Source organism: Microcaecilia unicolor, chromosome 10 (assembly GCF_901765095.1).
Source record: "Microcaecilia unicolor chromosome 10, aMicUni1.1, whole genome shotgun sequence".
NCBI lineage: Eukaryota > Metazoa > Chordata > Amphibia > Gymnophiona > Siphonopidae > Microcaecilia > Microcaecilia unicolor.
In genome coordinates this window covers 103,040,422-103,057,135 of record NC_044040.1, presented here as the reverse complement: position 1 = coordinate 103,057,135, position 16,714 = coordinate 103,040,422, and the positions used below count along the sequence as shown (strand labels likewise).

Genomic DNA, 16,714 nt, shown 5'->3' with positions numbered 1-16,714 from the left:
TAATGCCACACTGGGAAAAGACCAAGGGTCCATCGAGCCCAGCATCCTGTCCACGACAGCGGCCAATCCAGGCCAAGGGCACCTGGCAAGCTTTCCAAACGTTCTATACATGTTATTCCTGGAATTGTGGATTTTTCCAAAGTCCATTTAGTAGTGGTTTATGGACTTGTCCTTTAGGAAACCATATAACCCCTTTTTAAACTCTGCCAAGCTAAACGCCTTCACCACGCTCTTCGGCAACGAATTCCAGAGTTTAATTATGCGTTGGGTGAAGAAAAAGTTTCTCAGATTTGTTTTTAATTTACTACACTGTAGTTTCATCGCATGCCCCCTAGTCCTAGTATTTTTGGAAAGCCTGAACAGATGCTTCATATCTACCTGTTCCACTCCACTCATTATTTTATATACCTCTATCATGTCTCCCCTCAGCCGTCTCTTTTCCAAGCTGAAAAGCCCTAGCCTCCTTAGTCTTTCTTCATAGGGAAGTCGTCCCATCCCCGCTATCATTTTAGTTGCCCTTCGCTGCATCTTTTCCAATTCTACTATATCTTTCTTGAGATGCGGCGACCAGAATTGAACACAATACTCAAGGTGCGGTCGCAACATGGAGCGATACAACGGCATTATAACATCCTCACACCTGTTTTCCATAACTTTCTTAATAATACCCAACATTCTATTCGCTTTCCTAGCCGCAGCAGGAACGACGACACCCAGATCCTTTTCTTGGTCCGTAACTCCTAACGTGGAACCTTGCACGACGTAGCTATAATTCGGATTCTTTTTTCCCACATGCATCACCTTGCACTTGCTCACATTAAACGTCATCTGCCATTTAGCCGCCCAGTCTCCCAGTCTCGTAAGGTCCTTCTGTAATTTTTCACAAACCTGACACGAGTTAACGACTTTGAATAACTTTGAGTCATCAGCAAATTTAATTACCTCGCTAGTTACTCCCATCTCTAAATCATTTATAAATATATTAAAAAGCAGCGGTCCTAGCACAGAGCCCCGAGGAACCCCACTAACTACCCTTCTTCATTGTGAATACTGCCCATTTAACCCCACTCTCTGTTTCCTATCCTTCAACCAGTTTTTAATCCACGATAGGACTTTTCCTCCTATCCCATGACCCTCCAATTTCCTCTGTAGCCTTTCATGAGGTACCTTGTCAAACGCCTTTTGAAAATCCAGATACACAATATCAACCGGCTCCCCTTTGTCCACATGTTTGTTTACTCCTTCAAAAAATTGAAGTAAATTGGTCAGGCAAGATTTCCCCACACAAAAGCCATGCTAACTTGGTCTCAGTAATCCATGTCCTTGGATGTGCTCTGTAATTTGGTTTTTGATAATAGCCTCTACCATTTTCCCTGGCACCGACGTCAGACTCACCGGTCTATAATTTCCCGGATCTCCCCTGGAACCTTTTTTAAAAATCAATACATTGGCCACCCTCCAATCTTCCGGTACCACGCTTGATTTTAAGGATAAATTGCATATCACTAACAGTAGCTCCACAAGCTTATTTTTCAGTTCTATCAGTACTCTAGGATGAATACCATCCGGTCCAGGAGATTTGCTACTCTTCAGTTTGCTGAACTGCCCCATTACGTTCTCCAGGTTTACCGTGAAGTCAGTAAGTTTCTCTGACTCGTCCGCTTGAAATACCATTTCCGACACCGGTATCCCACCCAAATCTTCCTCGGTGAAGACCGAAGCAAAGAATTCATTCAATCTCTCCACTACGTCTTTATCTTCCTTGATCGCCCCTTTTACCCCTCGGTCATCCAGCGGCTCAACCGATTCTTTTGCTGGCTTTCTGCTTTTAATATACTGAAAAAAAATTTTGCTATGATTTTTTTTGCCTCTAATACTATCTTTCTTTCGTAATCCCTCTTGGCCTTCTTTATCTGCGCCTTGCATTTGTTTTGACACTCCTTATGCTGCTTCTTGTTATTTTCAGACGGTTCCTTCTTCCATTTTCTGAAGGCGTTTCTTTTAGCCCTAATAGCTTCCTTCACCTCACTTTTCAACCACGCCGGATGTCTTTTGGACTTCCGTCTTTCTTTTCTAATTCACAGAATATGTTTGGCCTGGGCCTCCAGGATGGTATTTTTGAACAGTGTCCATGCCTGTTGTACAGTTTTTACCCTCTCAGTTGCCCCCCTAAGTTTTTTGTAACCGTTCTTCTCATTTTATCATAGTCTCCTTTTTTTAAAGTTAAACGCTAACAAATTTGACTTCCTGTGTATAGTTACTTCAAGGTTGATATCAAAACTGATCATATTATGGTCACTGTTATCAAGTGGCCCCAGTACCATAACGTCCCTCACCAGATCATGCGCTCCACTAAGTACCAAGTCTAGAATTTTTCCTTCTCTCGTCGGCTCCTGCACCAGCTGCTCCATAAAGCTGTCCTTGATTTCATCAAGGAATTGTACCTCTCTAGCGTGTCCTGATGTTACATTTACCCAGTCTATATTTGGATAATTGAAGTCACCCATTATTATCACATTGCCCATTTTGTTTGCGTCTCTGATTTCTTTTATCACTTCTGCGTCTACCTGCTCATCCTGGCGAAGCGGATGGTAGTACACTCCTATCACTGTCCTTTTCCCTTTTATACATGGAATTTCAACCCACAATGATTCAAAGGTGTGATTTGTGTCCTGCTGAATTTGTAATCTATCTGAGTCAAGGCTCTCGTTAATATACAATGCTACCCCCTCCACCAGTCCGGTCCACCCTATCACTACGATATACTTTGTACTCCGGTATGACAATGTCCCACTGGTTATCCTCCTTCCACCAGGTCTCAGTAATGCCTATTATATCCAATTTTTCATTTAGTGCAATATATTCCAACTCTCCCATCTTATTTCTTAGACTCCTAGCATTTGCATATAGACATTTCGGAGTATGTTTGTTGTTCCTATTTGCATGATTTTTAGTACTTGATACTATTGATTTGCCCTCTTTTGTCTGATCTTTAGTTGTATTTAAGGGCACCTGGCCTACCACGGTCTGTTGTGCAACCTCACTATCCAGAAACCCTATCTTCCCTGTTTGTGAGGTATCGTTGCAACCTCACGTTCACCAGCCACCCATTCTAACCCTTCCCTCCTGAATAGATTCTGAAGGACCGAGTGAACAAACCAGCTTGCACAAGACAATGAGCTGTGAATGTGTGCACATAAGACCACGATGAAGTTTTGCAAATCTCCTCTATGAAGGCTGATCTTAGGTGGGCTACTAACACAGCTGTGGCTCTGACATTATGAGCCATGACGTGATCCTCTAGATTCAGCGTAGCAATCTGCTAGCCAATTGGATAGTGTGCAGGTGCCATCCTGATGGGGTCAAAAGAAACAAAAAGCTGGGGTGGACTCTCTATGGGCTTTAGTCTGCTCCACATAGAAGGCCAAGGATCTCTTTAGGTCCGAAATGTGCAGTGCAGTTTAACTGGGATGGGCATAGGCGGTCGGTGGCCCAACTGTTTGGGGAGGCTAAAGGGGGCGGGGTTAGGGGTGGGGCCAGGGGTGGAGCTTAAATCCATAATTGTCTGATAACACACAGAAAAAATAAATAAATAAAAATAAGACACAATTAATACCTTTTATTAAATTTAGATATTAGATATGTATCATATGTCAAAGAATAAAGTGGTTGCTCAAAGCATATACTAACCACAATCGCTCAACTACAAAACACTATACACAACTTTGTGCAAAAACACACTCAGAACCTTACTGTACCATAAATATTACACTGGGTAGAACCTAATACACCAATATACCACCCATACGGAAAATGCAGACTGTCAACAATATGAAACAAGGATCATAATATCACAATTCTCATGTAGAGCCACAAAACATCCTAATTCATGTTTAATGTGGGATAAAATGCCATACATAAGTAAATAAATATAAACATTTAATGTTGAGCACCTGATTCTCAAAGTGGACATATTCCAAACACTATAATGAAAATAAAATGATCTTTTCTACCTTTGTTGTCTGGTGACTTTGTTTTTCTGATCATGCTGGCCCAGTATCCGATTCTGCTGCTATCTGTCCTCTTAACTCCATTTCCACGGCTTCATTTCCATTTATTTCTTTACTTTCTGCCTTTCTTCTTCATTTCTTGTCCTCGCTCCCCTGCCCCCCCTAGCCATCCATACCCACCCATTGATTCTCTCCTCTCCCCTGCTCCCCCTCCAGCCATCCACACCCACCCACCCATTGATCCTCTCCTCTCCTCTCTGTTCCCGGGCAGATTTTCTAACAGGAGCTGCTCATTCAATCAGAGAGCTCTATTTGAATGCAGATTAACATACAGACACTCTCATGGGAATTTTTAGTCAAAAACACTAGCTAAACCCTTCGTTTTTGGATCAAAGTTCACATTTTTGATCAGAGTCATGCCCTAACATTAAGGCTGTAAACATTTCCAACAATTTTTACCCATAAATATGCAAATGAGAACCTCCCAAAAACGGACTAATTTGCATATGGCTTGAGCAAATTTGAGTACATAGCATACCAATCCCACTTCCTAGCACCTAAATTCTACAATTAGATTTAATGCAAATACTTTTAAAACTTATTTTTAGCACTTTTAAAATTTCAGGGGTCAGTGCAAGTCTCCTTGGTGTGAACTGCTCATGTGCAGGAATTCATGATCCTAGTTAAATATCTCCCTGGCAACCCAGGACACCTCCAGCCAACCCCCCTGCTCTGCTCTCCCAGCAGTAAGATAATCAAATTACAACTGGTTATACACAAGGCTAGAGACAGCTTTCACTGCAGCTGATATTTAAACCCCCAGAGCAGCAGGACTCGCAGGAGAACTACTACTAATACTATTTAGCATTTCCATAGAAACAGCTGATCCATCCTGCTGTGGCTGGGGAGGCATAGCCTCCCCAAGCCTCTTATACCGGGTGTCTATGGGGATGGGCATGAGGTTTTGGGAAGAATATTGAAATAACTACTGACTGGTTAAGATACAACTCCAACCCCACCTTAGGAAGGAATTTAGGACATATGTGGAGAACGACTATATTATGATGAAATCTCGTGTAAGGTGGATCAGCTACTAGGGCCTGGAGCTCACTCATTCTGCGGGCTGAAGTGAATGCAACCAAAAACAAAACCTCCCAGTTCAAATACTTCTCATGAAAGGTAGTGAAGAATCCAAAGGAGCGGAGTCCGACTGTTTTTGGCTATCAGAGAATCTAGAAGCAGCAGCGGCAGCATAGGAAGGCTTAAGTGCCATGGCCATAGGTGGTGAGAGAAAAGAGATCAACCAGAAATAATAGTTGTGCTCTCAGAAAGAATATAACAAGGAGGGTCTTGGAGCAGCTACAGTTACAAGAAGTCCAGTTGTGTGTGAGCCAGACTGCAAGAGTCACAATATAGTTCAGCAAAGCTTGCAGTTGCATTCAAAAAGGTGGCACAGTTATGGTAATTGACAGCAGTTCATATCAGAGGCTACTATAACGTCTAGACCTGTAAGCCAATATCAAGACAAAAAAACAGATATGGGATAAGCTAATATACAATACTATCACATGTTGTTAAAGTCAGAGCACAATATTAAACTGACATAGGACACTAGTACCTGTTGATATCATCAAGAGGCATTAAGTTGTACTATGCAGAAGTTAGACTCTTGTAAAAATGGCCCAGTTAATAAGGTCAGACAAAAATTGTTCCCATTCCAAAATCAAGGCTATCGCAATTTAACACTTTCAAAGTCAAACTGAAATTTTAGAAGATGTGTTCGTCTGTATACAATGGACAATCATAGACTCATTGGTCTTTCACTATCACAGTTCTTCAATCAACAGCCCACAAGTGTCGAATACTTACTGTGTAAAAAAATTATGTACTTAACTTGCTTAAGTGAAAACAATGAATAGGATCCAATTAATAAGGTGTCAGATATGAAGTAATCAAGAGTTTAAAAACTGTAGAATCTGTAAGTCCACTTCTCCAAATTCACTTACAGATATATGGGCTATAGAACATTAGAGAGCAAGCCAAAAATAATACAATGTATATAGCAGTGAAAAATTGCCCTGAAACAATATTTAAGGCTAAAGAGTAAAAGGTACAACAGGAAAGTGAACATTCCGATAAGATGTAGCTGCTACACAATATGCTGTCTGTAGCCATAAAAATTACTCTGAAGAAATGTTCAAGGTCAAGAGGTAGAATGCAGCAGTATTGCTCCAATATAGTGGAGATTGAAATCAGAGCTGCACAGCAATCTAATGTCCATAGAAATGAGAAATGTCCCTGGAGGAGTAGCCAAGGTTGAAGGAATAGCAGAAATATAATTTGAGAGGGCAAGCCCAGAATGAGAAGAAACATGAAGAATGGTTTTGTAAATATGTACTTTGAAATATTACTACCACCTCTATATCTGAGCTCCTCTGCTCTTTGTGCATCCTCACCTGCTGAATGGCCAACTCAAACTCATCCTTCCTGCTTGCTCTGTCTTCCCGAGTGCCTTCTTCTTGAAGTCTGAAGAGATGCTGGCAATCAGACCCACCAAACCTACTCAGTAATCCTAAGCACTGACGCTGTGACAGGAGACAAAGGCACCGATGAGTCAAAGGCCACTTAAATCATGTAAAATGGTAAAATATGAAGGTCACTAGTATTTCTACTTAGGTTTGTATGTTTGTCATGATTATCACAAAATTTACAGATTTAGCATTTCATCTAAATTTCTTTTCTAGTGCTGGTGAAAGGCACCAGAACAGTAGCTCAAGATACTCTGTTAACACACAGAGTAGTTAGAGTAGCATATATTAGCAGCACAAGCTCTCCACATTTATTCTGCCAATAAATATAAAGCATACACATTTATACCCCAAATGATTGTGTAAATATACAGAACACTACCACTTTCACAGTTAAATGTACACTTATCTGCATAGGTTGCAGCAGGTCTACTGAATGCTATTCTGTAAGGGCACATAAGCAGCATAGTGACGTAAATGCAAAGGGCTGGTCGATATTCAAACAAATTTAACCGGCCACTGATAGCTTAAATTGCTTGTTCGGGGCTAGCCGCTAATTTCCAGCGGTACTTTACTGATTATTGCCGCTGAAAATTAGCGGTTAGCACTTAAGTGGAAACCAGCTATTTTGGGAGCACTCTGGTGGCACAATCAGCAGTTGGCTGGTTAAGTGCCAATATTCAGCTCTTAACCGGCCAGAGTAATCGCATAAATGGGATTGCATAAATCACAGTCCTAACCAACAGCTGCTTAAACTCTGAATATCTATTTAACTGGCTACGCGTTAGCTGGCTTGCATAAACCGGATATTCAATGCTGAAGCCCAGATATGGCCCAGCATTGAATATCTGGGAATAACTCTGGCGATGGTCAGCAAAATGCTCATGGCCACCAGCTGAATATTGACCCCAAAGTGTTCACAGGGGGAGCATGGACAGAAGGGGCAGGGGGCTGCCACTTAAACATGTAATTTACAAAATATTGTCAGTCACTTGTGCCCCGATACATTTAGGCAACCACAGGTGTGCTGATACCAGGTTACAATAGTTTTCTATAATGAATCTGGGCACTCATATGACATTATAAAATAGAATCTCACTGAGCAGCATTAAGGCACCTAAAGGTGGGGTCTACTTATAGAATTCTGACGTCTACATCCCACCATTGCCTTCGTTTGCCTGCACCACCCAGCGGTTCTCCTCTCTCCCCTGCCCCCCTCAACCCACCCAGCGATTCTCCTCTCTCCCCTACCCCCCTCCAGCCACCCAGCGATTCTCCTCTCTCCCCTGCCCCCCCTCAAGCCACCCAGCGTTGGATTTGCTGGGGGGAGTCAACGGAAGGACAAAGCAGTGTTGGACTTGTTTGGGGGATCAAGCCAAGGAGAGAGTAGCATAGAACCTGCCTGGGGGGGGTGTTTGAGGGAAGGAGAGAACAGTGTTGGACTTGCTGAGGGGAAGGTTGAGGGAAGGGGACACCAGCATTGGATTTGCTTGGGGGATGGATCAAGGGAAGCAGAAAGCAGTGTTGGACTTGATTGGAGGGTCAAGGGAAAGAGAAAGCTGCGCTGGACTTGATTGGAGGGTCAAGGGAAGGAGAAAGCTGCGCTGGACTTGATTGTTGTCTGGGTACTTTATTTTTCCAAGCAGGTTTGGTCCCAGTTTCTTCTTTTCTGTTTTCCCATCTGTCTTCTGCTCTTGTTCCAGTGGGTGTGGTCCATATATCCTTTCTCTACTTTCCTCCTATGTTCTTCTGTTCCTTCACTATGTATGTCTGTTATATTTCCTCTCTTGTTTTTTTTTTTTGTCTCCCCCCTCAAATTTCACCTTCTTACTCTTCAGTCCTCCACTTATGTTTCACTTACCGGTACTTATTAACTTTCCATCGCCGCCTCCTTTCATCCCCCTATCTCTCCTGTCTCACTCCTTTCCTGACCTCCTATTCCCTTATCTTTCACCCACTCCCCATCCTTCTCTTACTCATCTCCTTGAGAACCTCCATGGTCTCTTCCACCATGGTTCATTCTCCCTCTCCCTTCTTACACCCTTGTAGCCCAGTAACTCCCTGTCCCCTCTCCCTTCCCCTCAACCTCTATGGTCCAGCAGTCCGCGACCCCCCCCCCCCCAAAAAAAAAATGCAGCTTCAATGTTGAGAAGGGCAGCGGTTCAGAAATCCCAGCCTGATGCCAGGAGACACAGCTCCATAAATTCCAATTCTCTGTGCCTTCCCAGGTTGTGTGGTTTACAGCCTACACCATATGGGAAGAGCATGGCATCAGGGCTGGTGTAGCTGTATCACTTGTGGTCCAATATCTCTCCTTTTCTTTCCCTTATGGTCCAGCATCTTTTCTTTTCTTTCCCCCATGGTCCAGTACCCTCCCCCAATGGTCCGCCATCTTCTTCCTCTCTCCTCGGATCCCACACCCATAATCTGGCATCTCTCCTCTCCCTCCCCCTGCAGGTTCAGCACCTCTCCACTGCCCTCGATGAGTCCATGACCTCTCTCTCTCCTCTAAGTCCCCCTTCAAGTCTAGCAATGCTCCTTCTTCTTTCCTCAGCCCACCTGTCAGCAACACTCCCTCGGTCTTCCTTCAGCCCCCCTGTGAGTCCAACAACACTCCCTCATCTTCTCTCGCCCCCCTGTGAGTCCAGCAACATTCCCTCATCTTCCTTCAGCCCCCCTGTGGGTTCAGCAACACTTCCATGTCTTCCCTCAGCCCCCCTGTGGGTCCTGCAGCACTTCCTTGTCTTCCCTCAGCCCCCTTGTGGGTCCTGCAGCACTCCCTCGTCTTCCCTTAGCACCCCTGTAGGTCCAGCAGCACTCCCTCATCTTCCCTTAGCACCCGTGGGTCCAGCAGCACTCCCTCATCTTCCCTTAGCACCCGTGTGGGTCCAGCAGCACTCGCTCGTCTTTTCTCAGCAACCCTGTGGGTCCAGCAGCACTCCCTCGTCTTTCCTCAGCAAACCTGTGGGTCCAGCAGCACTCCCTCGTCTTTCCTCAGCAGCTCTGTGGGTCGAGCAGCACTCCATCTTCCTTCAGCCCCCCTGTGGGTCCAGCAGTGCTTGCTCATCTTCCCTCAGCCCCCCTGTGGGTCCAGCAACACTCTTCCTTCTCTGACCTCCCCCCACCCCAGCAAGTGCAACGCTGCTCACTCCTTCCCTCGACCCTCCCCCAACAAGTCCAATGCTGTTTTTTCCTTCCCTGAACCCCCCCCCCCCCCAACAAATCAAGGGTTGCTCTCTCCTTGCCTCAACCCCCCCCCCCAAACAAGTCCAAAGATACTCTCTCCTTCCCTTAACCCCCACCCCCAGGAAGTCCAGCGCTGCTCTCTCTTTCCCTTGACCCTCCACCACAAATTCACTACTGGTGTCCCCATGTCTCAACTCTTCCCCTCCCAATCAAGTCCAGTGCTGCTTTATCCTTCCTTTGATACCCCCCCCAAGCAAGTCCAGTGCTGCTTTCTCCTTCCCTTGGCCCTCCCCCCAGCAAGTCCAACCTTGCTGTCTCCTTCCCTCAACCCCCCTCCCAGCCTATCTAGTGCTAGTGTCCCCTTCCCTCGACCTTCCCTGAGCAAATCCAACGCTGCTCTCTCCTTCCTTTTACTCCCCACAGCAAGTCCAACGCTGCTCTCTCCATTCCTTGCCCCATCCCCCGGCAACTCCAACACTGTTCTCTCCTTCCCTTGACCCCCTCCAAGCAAGTCCAATGCTCAACTCACCTTTTCTTGATCACTCCCCAGCAAATCCAACACTGCGCTATCCTTATCACGACCTCCCCCAGCAAGTCCAATGCTGCTGTCCCCTCCCAAGCAAATCTAATGCTGCTATTTCCTTCACTTGACCCCCCATGCAAGTACAATGCTGCTCTCTCCTTCCCTCAACCCCCCCCCAAGCTAATCCAACGCTCTATCCCCTTCCCTCGACCCCACCAAAGCAAATCCAATGCTGCTCTCTCCTTCCCTTGACCCCCCCAATCAAGTCCAATGCTACCTTCTCCTTTACTTGACCCCCCCGTCAAGTCCAACGCTACTTTCTCCTTTCCTTGATCCCCACAATTAAGTCCAAAGTTGCTCTCTCCTTCCCTCGGCCCCACCCCCCAGGCAAGTCCAACACTGTTCTCTCCTTCCCTCTACTCCCTCCAGCACCCCAACATGTCCAACGCTGCTCTGTCCTTACCTTGACCCTCTCCCAAGCAAGTCCAATGCTGCTTTCTCCTTCCCTTGACTCCCAAATCAAATCCAACGCTGCTCTCTCCTTTGCTTGGCCCTTTCCCCAGCAAGTCCAATGCTGCTCACTCCTTCCCTCAGCCCCACCCCCTAGGCAAGTCCAACACTGTTCCCTCCTTCCCTCAACGCACCCCAGCATGTCCAACGCTGCTCTCTCCTTCACTTGACACCCTCTAAGCAAGTCCAACACTGCTTTCTCCTTCCCTTGACCGTCCCTAAGCAAATCCAATGCTGGTGTCCCTTCCCTCGACCCCCCCCCCAGTCAAATCCAATGCTGCTCTCTCCTTCCCTTGACCCCCCCCCCCCCCCAGCAAATCCAACACTTCGCTCTCCTTGCCTCGGCCCCACCAGGAAGTCCAACGCTGGTGTCCCCTTCCCTCAAACTCCCCCAAGCAAATCCAACACTGCTCTTTCCTTCCCTTGACTCCCCCAAGCAAGTCCAACGCTGCTCTCTCCTTCCCTTGCCCCCCCCCCCCACCAGCAAATCCAACACTTCGCTCTCCTTGCCTCAGCCCCACCAGGAAGTCCAATGCTGGTGTCCCCTTCCCTCAAACTCCCCCAAGCAAATCCAACACTGCTCTTTCCTTCCCTTGACTCCCCCAAGCAAGTCCAACGCTGCTCTCTCCTTCCCTTGACCCCCCAAGCAAGTCCAATGCTGCTCTCTCCTTCCTTTGACCCCCCCAATCAAGTCCAACGCTGCTTTCTCCTTCCCTTGACCCTCCCCCCAGCAAGTCCAACTATGCTCTCTACTTCCCTCAACCCCCCCCCCCCAGCACCCCAGCAAGTTCAATGCTGCTCTCTCCTTCCCTTGACCTCCCCCCCCAAGAAAGTCCAACGCTGCTCTCTCCTTCTTTTGAACCCCCTTCAAGCATGTCCAACACTGCTTTCTCCTTCCCTTGACCCCCCCCAATCAAGTCCAATGCTGCTTTCTCCTTCCCTTGACCCCCCCCCAATCAAGTCCAATGCTGCTTTCTCCTTCCCTTGACCCCCCCTCCCAATCAAGTCCAACGCTGCTTTCTCCTTTTCTTTTGAATTTATTTGGTGGAATATGTTAGCTTTGGGAAATGTGAATCATGAATTTCTTTGTATTTAGTATAAGAGGAAATATATTTCTGTTTTTATTTCTCCTATGTTGTGGTACATGCCTAGTTTGACTTCTGGGGTTTCCAGTTCAATTTTTGTACTTATATTTCTATTTCTAAGTTGTGATCTCTTGTTCTGAGTTTGGTATGGGTTTGTCTGTAATTTGTGTGTAAAGGAGGTGTGTTATTCTGTTTACAAGTAGCTTCTCTGTAGAACTCTGCAGCAGTCCCACTTGTTCTGTGTGATTTGTAGTGCTGTCTGTAATTAAGGGTTTTTGTTTAAATCACAGGAATCAGTGCTACTGTTTTATTGTAGATTTGCTACATGCATGTTGAATTAAGATTTTTTCAGGATTTGTGTTATTTTACAACGTGCCTAGTAGTGGAGAAAATACTTTTGCTATTACTGAGATGACCTAACATCATATTTATTTTTGTTTTTTAGGTATGATAACTTCCATGGAAAAAATGTCCTAGTTATGATTTGCACCTGATGTAGGGAGAAGAAAAGTGTAAACATGCTATGCTCTGCATCCACAAAAACCCTAATAAATAAGAACTGACATATATTCGATCAGACCAAAGTTACATGAGGGTCAAGTTGTAGTGTGTACTTAAGTACATAAGTGTTGCCATACTGGGACAGACCAAAGGTCCATCAAGGCTCCAGATAACAAGTGCCTGGCAAGATCCTAAAATAGTACAATACATTTTATGTTGCTTATCTTAGAAATAAGCAGTGGATTTTCCCCAAGTCCATTTTAATAATAGCTTATGGGCTTTTCTTTTAAAAAGCTATCCAAATTTTTTTGATCCTGCTAAGCTAACTGCTTTTACCACATTCTCTGGCTACGAATTCCAGAGTTTAATTATGCGTTGAGTGAAGAAATATTTTCTCAGATTCATTTTAAATTTACTACTTTGTAGCTTCATTGCATGCCCCCTAGTCCTTTTTTGGAAAGAGTAAACAAATGATTCGCATGCACCCGTTCCACTCCACTCATTATTTTATAGACCACTATCATATCTCCCCTCAGCCATCTTTTCTCCAAGCTGAAGAGTCCTAGCTGCTTTAGCCTTTCCTCATAGGGAAGTCGTCCCATCCCCTTTATCATTTTTGTCTCCCTCCTCTGTACCTTTTCTAATTCTACTATATTTCTGAGATGTGGTAACCAGAACTGCACACAGTATTCGAGGTGTGGTCGCACCATGGAGTGATACAAAGGCATTATAACATCCTCATTTTTGTTTTCCATTCCATTCCTAATAATATCTATTTGCTTTCTAAGTGGCGGCCGCACACTGGGCAGAGAGTTTAAATGATCATCAACAATGACACCTAGATCCCTTTCCTGGCTGACGATTCCTAATGTGGAACCTTGCATTACGTAGCTGTAGTTTAGGTTCCTCTTTCCCACATGCATCACTTTCCACTTGCTCACATTAAACGTCATCTGCCATTTGGATGCCCAATCTCCCAGTCTCGTAAGGTTCTCTTGTAATTTTTCACAATCCTCTTGCAATTTAACAACATTGAATAAATGCGTTGTCAGCAAATTTAATTATCTCACTAGTTACTCCTATCTTTAGATCATTTATAAATATGTTACAAAGCCGCTGTCCCAGTACAGACCCCTGGGGAATTCCACTATTCTCCATTGAGAATACTGACATTTAACCCTACTCTCTGTTTTCCATCAGTTTTTAATCCACAATAGAACACTACCTCCTAAGCCCATGACTCTCCAATTTCCTCTGGAGTCTTTCATGAGGCACTTTGTCAAACACCTTTTGAAAATCCAGATACACAATATCAACCGGCTCACCTTTATCCGTTTGTTTACCCCTTCAAAGAAATGTAGTACATTGGTGAGGCAAGATTTCCCTTCACTAAATCCATGCAGGCTTTGTCTCACTAATCCGTGCTTTTGAATATGCTCTGTAATTTTGTTCTTTACAATAGTCTCTACCATTTTGCCTGGCACAGAGGTCATGCTAACTGGTCTATAATTTTCCGGATCACCTCTGGAACCAAAGCAAAGAATTTTATTTATTTATTTAATGTATTTGTACCCCACATTTTCCCACCTTTTTGCAGGCTCAATGTGGCTTACAGAGTATAGATATGAGAACGTCATTACATGTTTTACAAAAATAGTTGATAATAAGCTGAAGTGAAAGAGGATTAAGATGGAAAGGTGTTAGGTAAGGTCGTGAGAGAGGTGTTCTCTGGTGTATTTGAGGAATGATTTGTTTCATTGAGGATGACTTTTGTAGGCTCTGTTGAAGAGATGTGTTTTCAGAGCTTTGCGAAAGCTGGTTAGATTGGTCAAGGTTTTCAGGGCCATGGGTAATGTGTTCCAAGACTGTGTGCTTTTGTACTCAAAGGTGGTAGCATAGGCCTGTTTGTATTTCATTCCTGGGGAAGTTCAAATTGAGGAATTTGCAGGCTGATCTTACGGCATTCCTGGGCGGTAAGTCCACTAGGTTTAACATATAGAGTGGGGCATCTGCGTGAATGATTTTGTGTACAGTCGTGCAGATCTTGAACTCATTTCATTCCTTGAGTGGGAGCCAGTGCAGTTTCTCTCTTAGGGGTTTCGCGCTTTCGTATTTAGGTGTTCCAAAAATGAGTCTGGCTGCGGTGTTCTGGGCTGTTTGGAGTTTTTTGATGGTCTGTTCTTTACAGCCTGCATACAGAGCATTACAGTAGTCCAAGTGGCTTATCACCAATGACTGTACTAGGGTGCGGAAGATGTTTCTCGGGAAAAAAGGTTTTATTCTTTTGAGTTTCCACATCGATTGGAACATTTTTTTGTTGTTGTATTCTTCGCATGGGTATCAAGCGTGAGGTTTCGATCAATGGTGACTCCCAGGATTTTCAGATTTTCTGAGAAAAGAAGTGTGCAATAGGGTGTGGTTATTGTGGGGTGGTAGTTTGGTTTGTATTGGGAGGTGAGAACTAGACACTGAGTTTTTTCTGCGTTGAGTTTTAACTTGAATGAGTCCGCCCAAGAGTGCATGAACTGGAAGCTCTGGTTGATCTCGTTGGTTATTTTGTTTAAGTCGCTTTTTAACGGGATATGGATCGTAACGTCATCGGCATATATGAAGGGGTTAAGCTTTTGATTGGCTAAGAGTTTGGCTAATGGTATCATCATTAGGTTGAAGATAGTTGGTGAGAGGGGGGATCCTTGAGGAACTCCGCATTCCGGTATCCAAGGTGGCGATCTGTCCGTATTCGTTATTATTTGGTAGGATCTGGTGGTGAGGAATCCTTCGAACCATTTGAGAACTGGGCCTCCGATTCCGAAGTATTCTAGTAGGTGTAACAATATTCCATGATCCACCATGTCGAAGGCACTAGACATGTCGAATTGTAGTATGAGTATGTTTTTGCCGGTAGCGATTGTTTTTTTGAATGAGTTCATTGCCGACACTAGTACAGTTTCAGTACTATGATTTGATCAAAATACTGATTGAGACTCATGTAGAATTGAGTGTTTGGTCAGGTATTCCGTGAGTTGTTTCGTCACTATGCCTTCCATCAATTTTGTTGTGAGTGGGATAGAAGCGACTGGTCGGTAGTTGGTTAAGTCCATTGTGCTTTTCTTGGCATCTTTAGGCAGCGGAGTGAGTAGGATGTTTCCATTTTCCGTGGGGAAGAGTCCATTTATGAGTCTATAGTTTACTTGGTCCGTGAGGTCTTGTTTGAATTGTTTGGGTGCGGATCTTATTAGGCTGGTAGGGCAAATGTCAAGTTTGCATTGAGATTTGGCATATTTGCTGAGCCAGTGTGTAAGTTCATTTACTGAAATCAGGTCAAAATTGGTCCATGATTGATCTGCTGGGTATTCCCCAGGATTTGGGTCTAAGCATTCAAGGATGCTTGTGTACTCAATGGTGTTACTTGGTATCATGCGTCAGAGCTTTGTGATTTTGTCATTGAAATAGTTTGCTAGGTTGGTTGCCGATGGAGAGTCGGTGCTGTATGAGGTGACCCGTGTGGTGTTTAGGAGATTGTTTATAAGTGTAAAGAGTTTGTGCGTGTCCTTGTAGTTTGGTCCTATTATAGTTTTTTAATGCGATCTTTTGGTGTGTCTGATTTTATATTTGTATTTTCTTTGTGCCTGTTTCCACTCTTTGAGTGTGTGTTCGTCTTTTTTTTTTGATCCATGCCCTTTCTAGTCTTCTGACCTGTGTTTTTAGTTCTTTCAGTTCTTCGTTAAAACATGGGATTGAATTGTTCCTACGTGAGGTTCTAGTTTGGAGCGGTGTTATTTTGTCTAACACTGTTCTGCATCTGTTGTCCCATTCTTGTAGAAATTGGGGTGATTCTGTAGTTGTAGTACATTCCTCGGAATATATTTGTTGCCAGAATGTTAGAGGGTCTATTTTGCCTCTCGTAGTATAGGTTTTCTTTTCTTGTTTTTGTTGTTTCTCTTTTGTTTTCCAAAGGAGGGAAGTGATTGCCTTGTAATGATCTGACCATGGTGTGACTATCCATTTTGTGTCCCTGAATATGAGGTTCGCTTCTGATGACAATTTATGAGTTATGATGTCTAGTGTGTGTCCTTTTTTGTGGGTGGGGTGCATGTTGGGCCAGTCGATCTCCCATAGTTGGAGGAATTCCTTGCATTCGTGTACGTTGTTTGAGTTGGTGTCTTCAAGATGAAGGTTTATGTCTCCTGCTATGAGGACATTCTGGGAGGACAGCCAGGTATTTGATATGAAGTCTGTTAAGTGTATCTGTGCGTCTTGCCAGTTAGCCGGGGGTCTGTAGAATAGGATTATGTTTAGTTGATCATGTAGGTTAGGGTGGGTGATTCTGACTGAGGGAGGCTATTTCGTGTTTAATCTCTCCACTATGGC

General features: G+C 44.4%; 1 protein-coding gene across 1 annotated transcript in view; it reads right to left on the bottom strand.

Moving 5' to 3' along the window:
• Window positions 1-16,714, bottom strand: part of NUP205 (nucleoporin 205) — a 1,281,456-nt gene that overhangs the window by 172,349 nt on the left and 1,092,393 nt on the right. Inside the window, exon 34 of the mRNA XM_030216143.1 lies at window positions 6,467-6,595. Coding sequence (XP_030072003.1) covers window positions 6,467-6,595 — 129 coding nt within the window. The remainder of the gene's footprint in view (window positions 1-6,466; window positions 6,596-16,714) is intronic.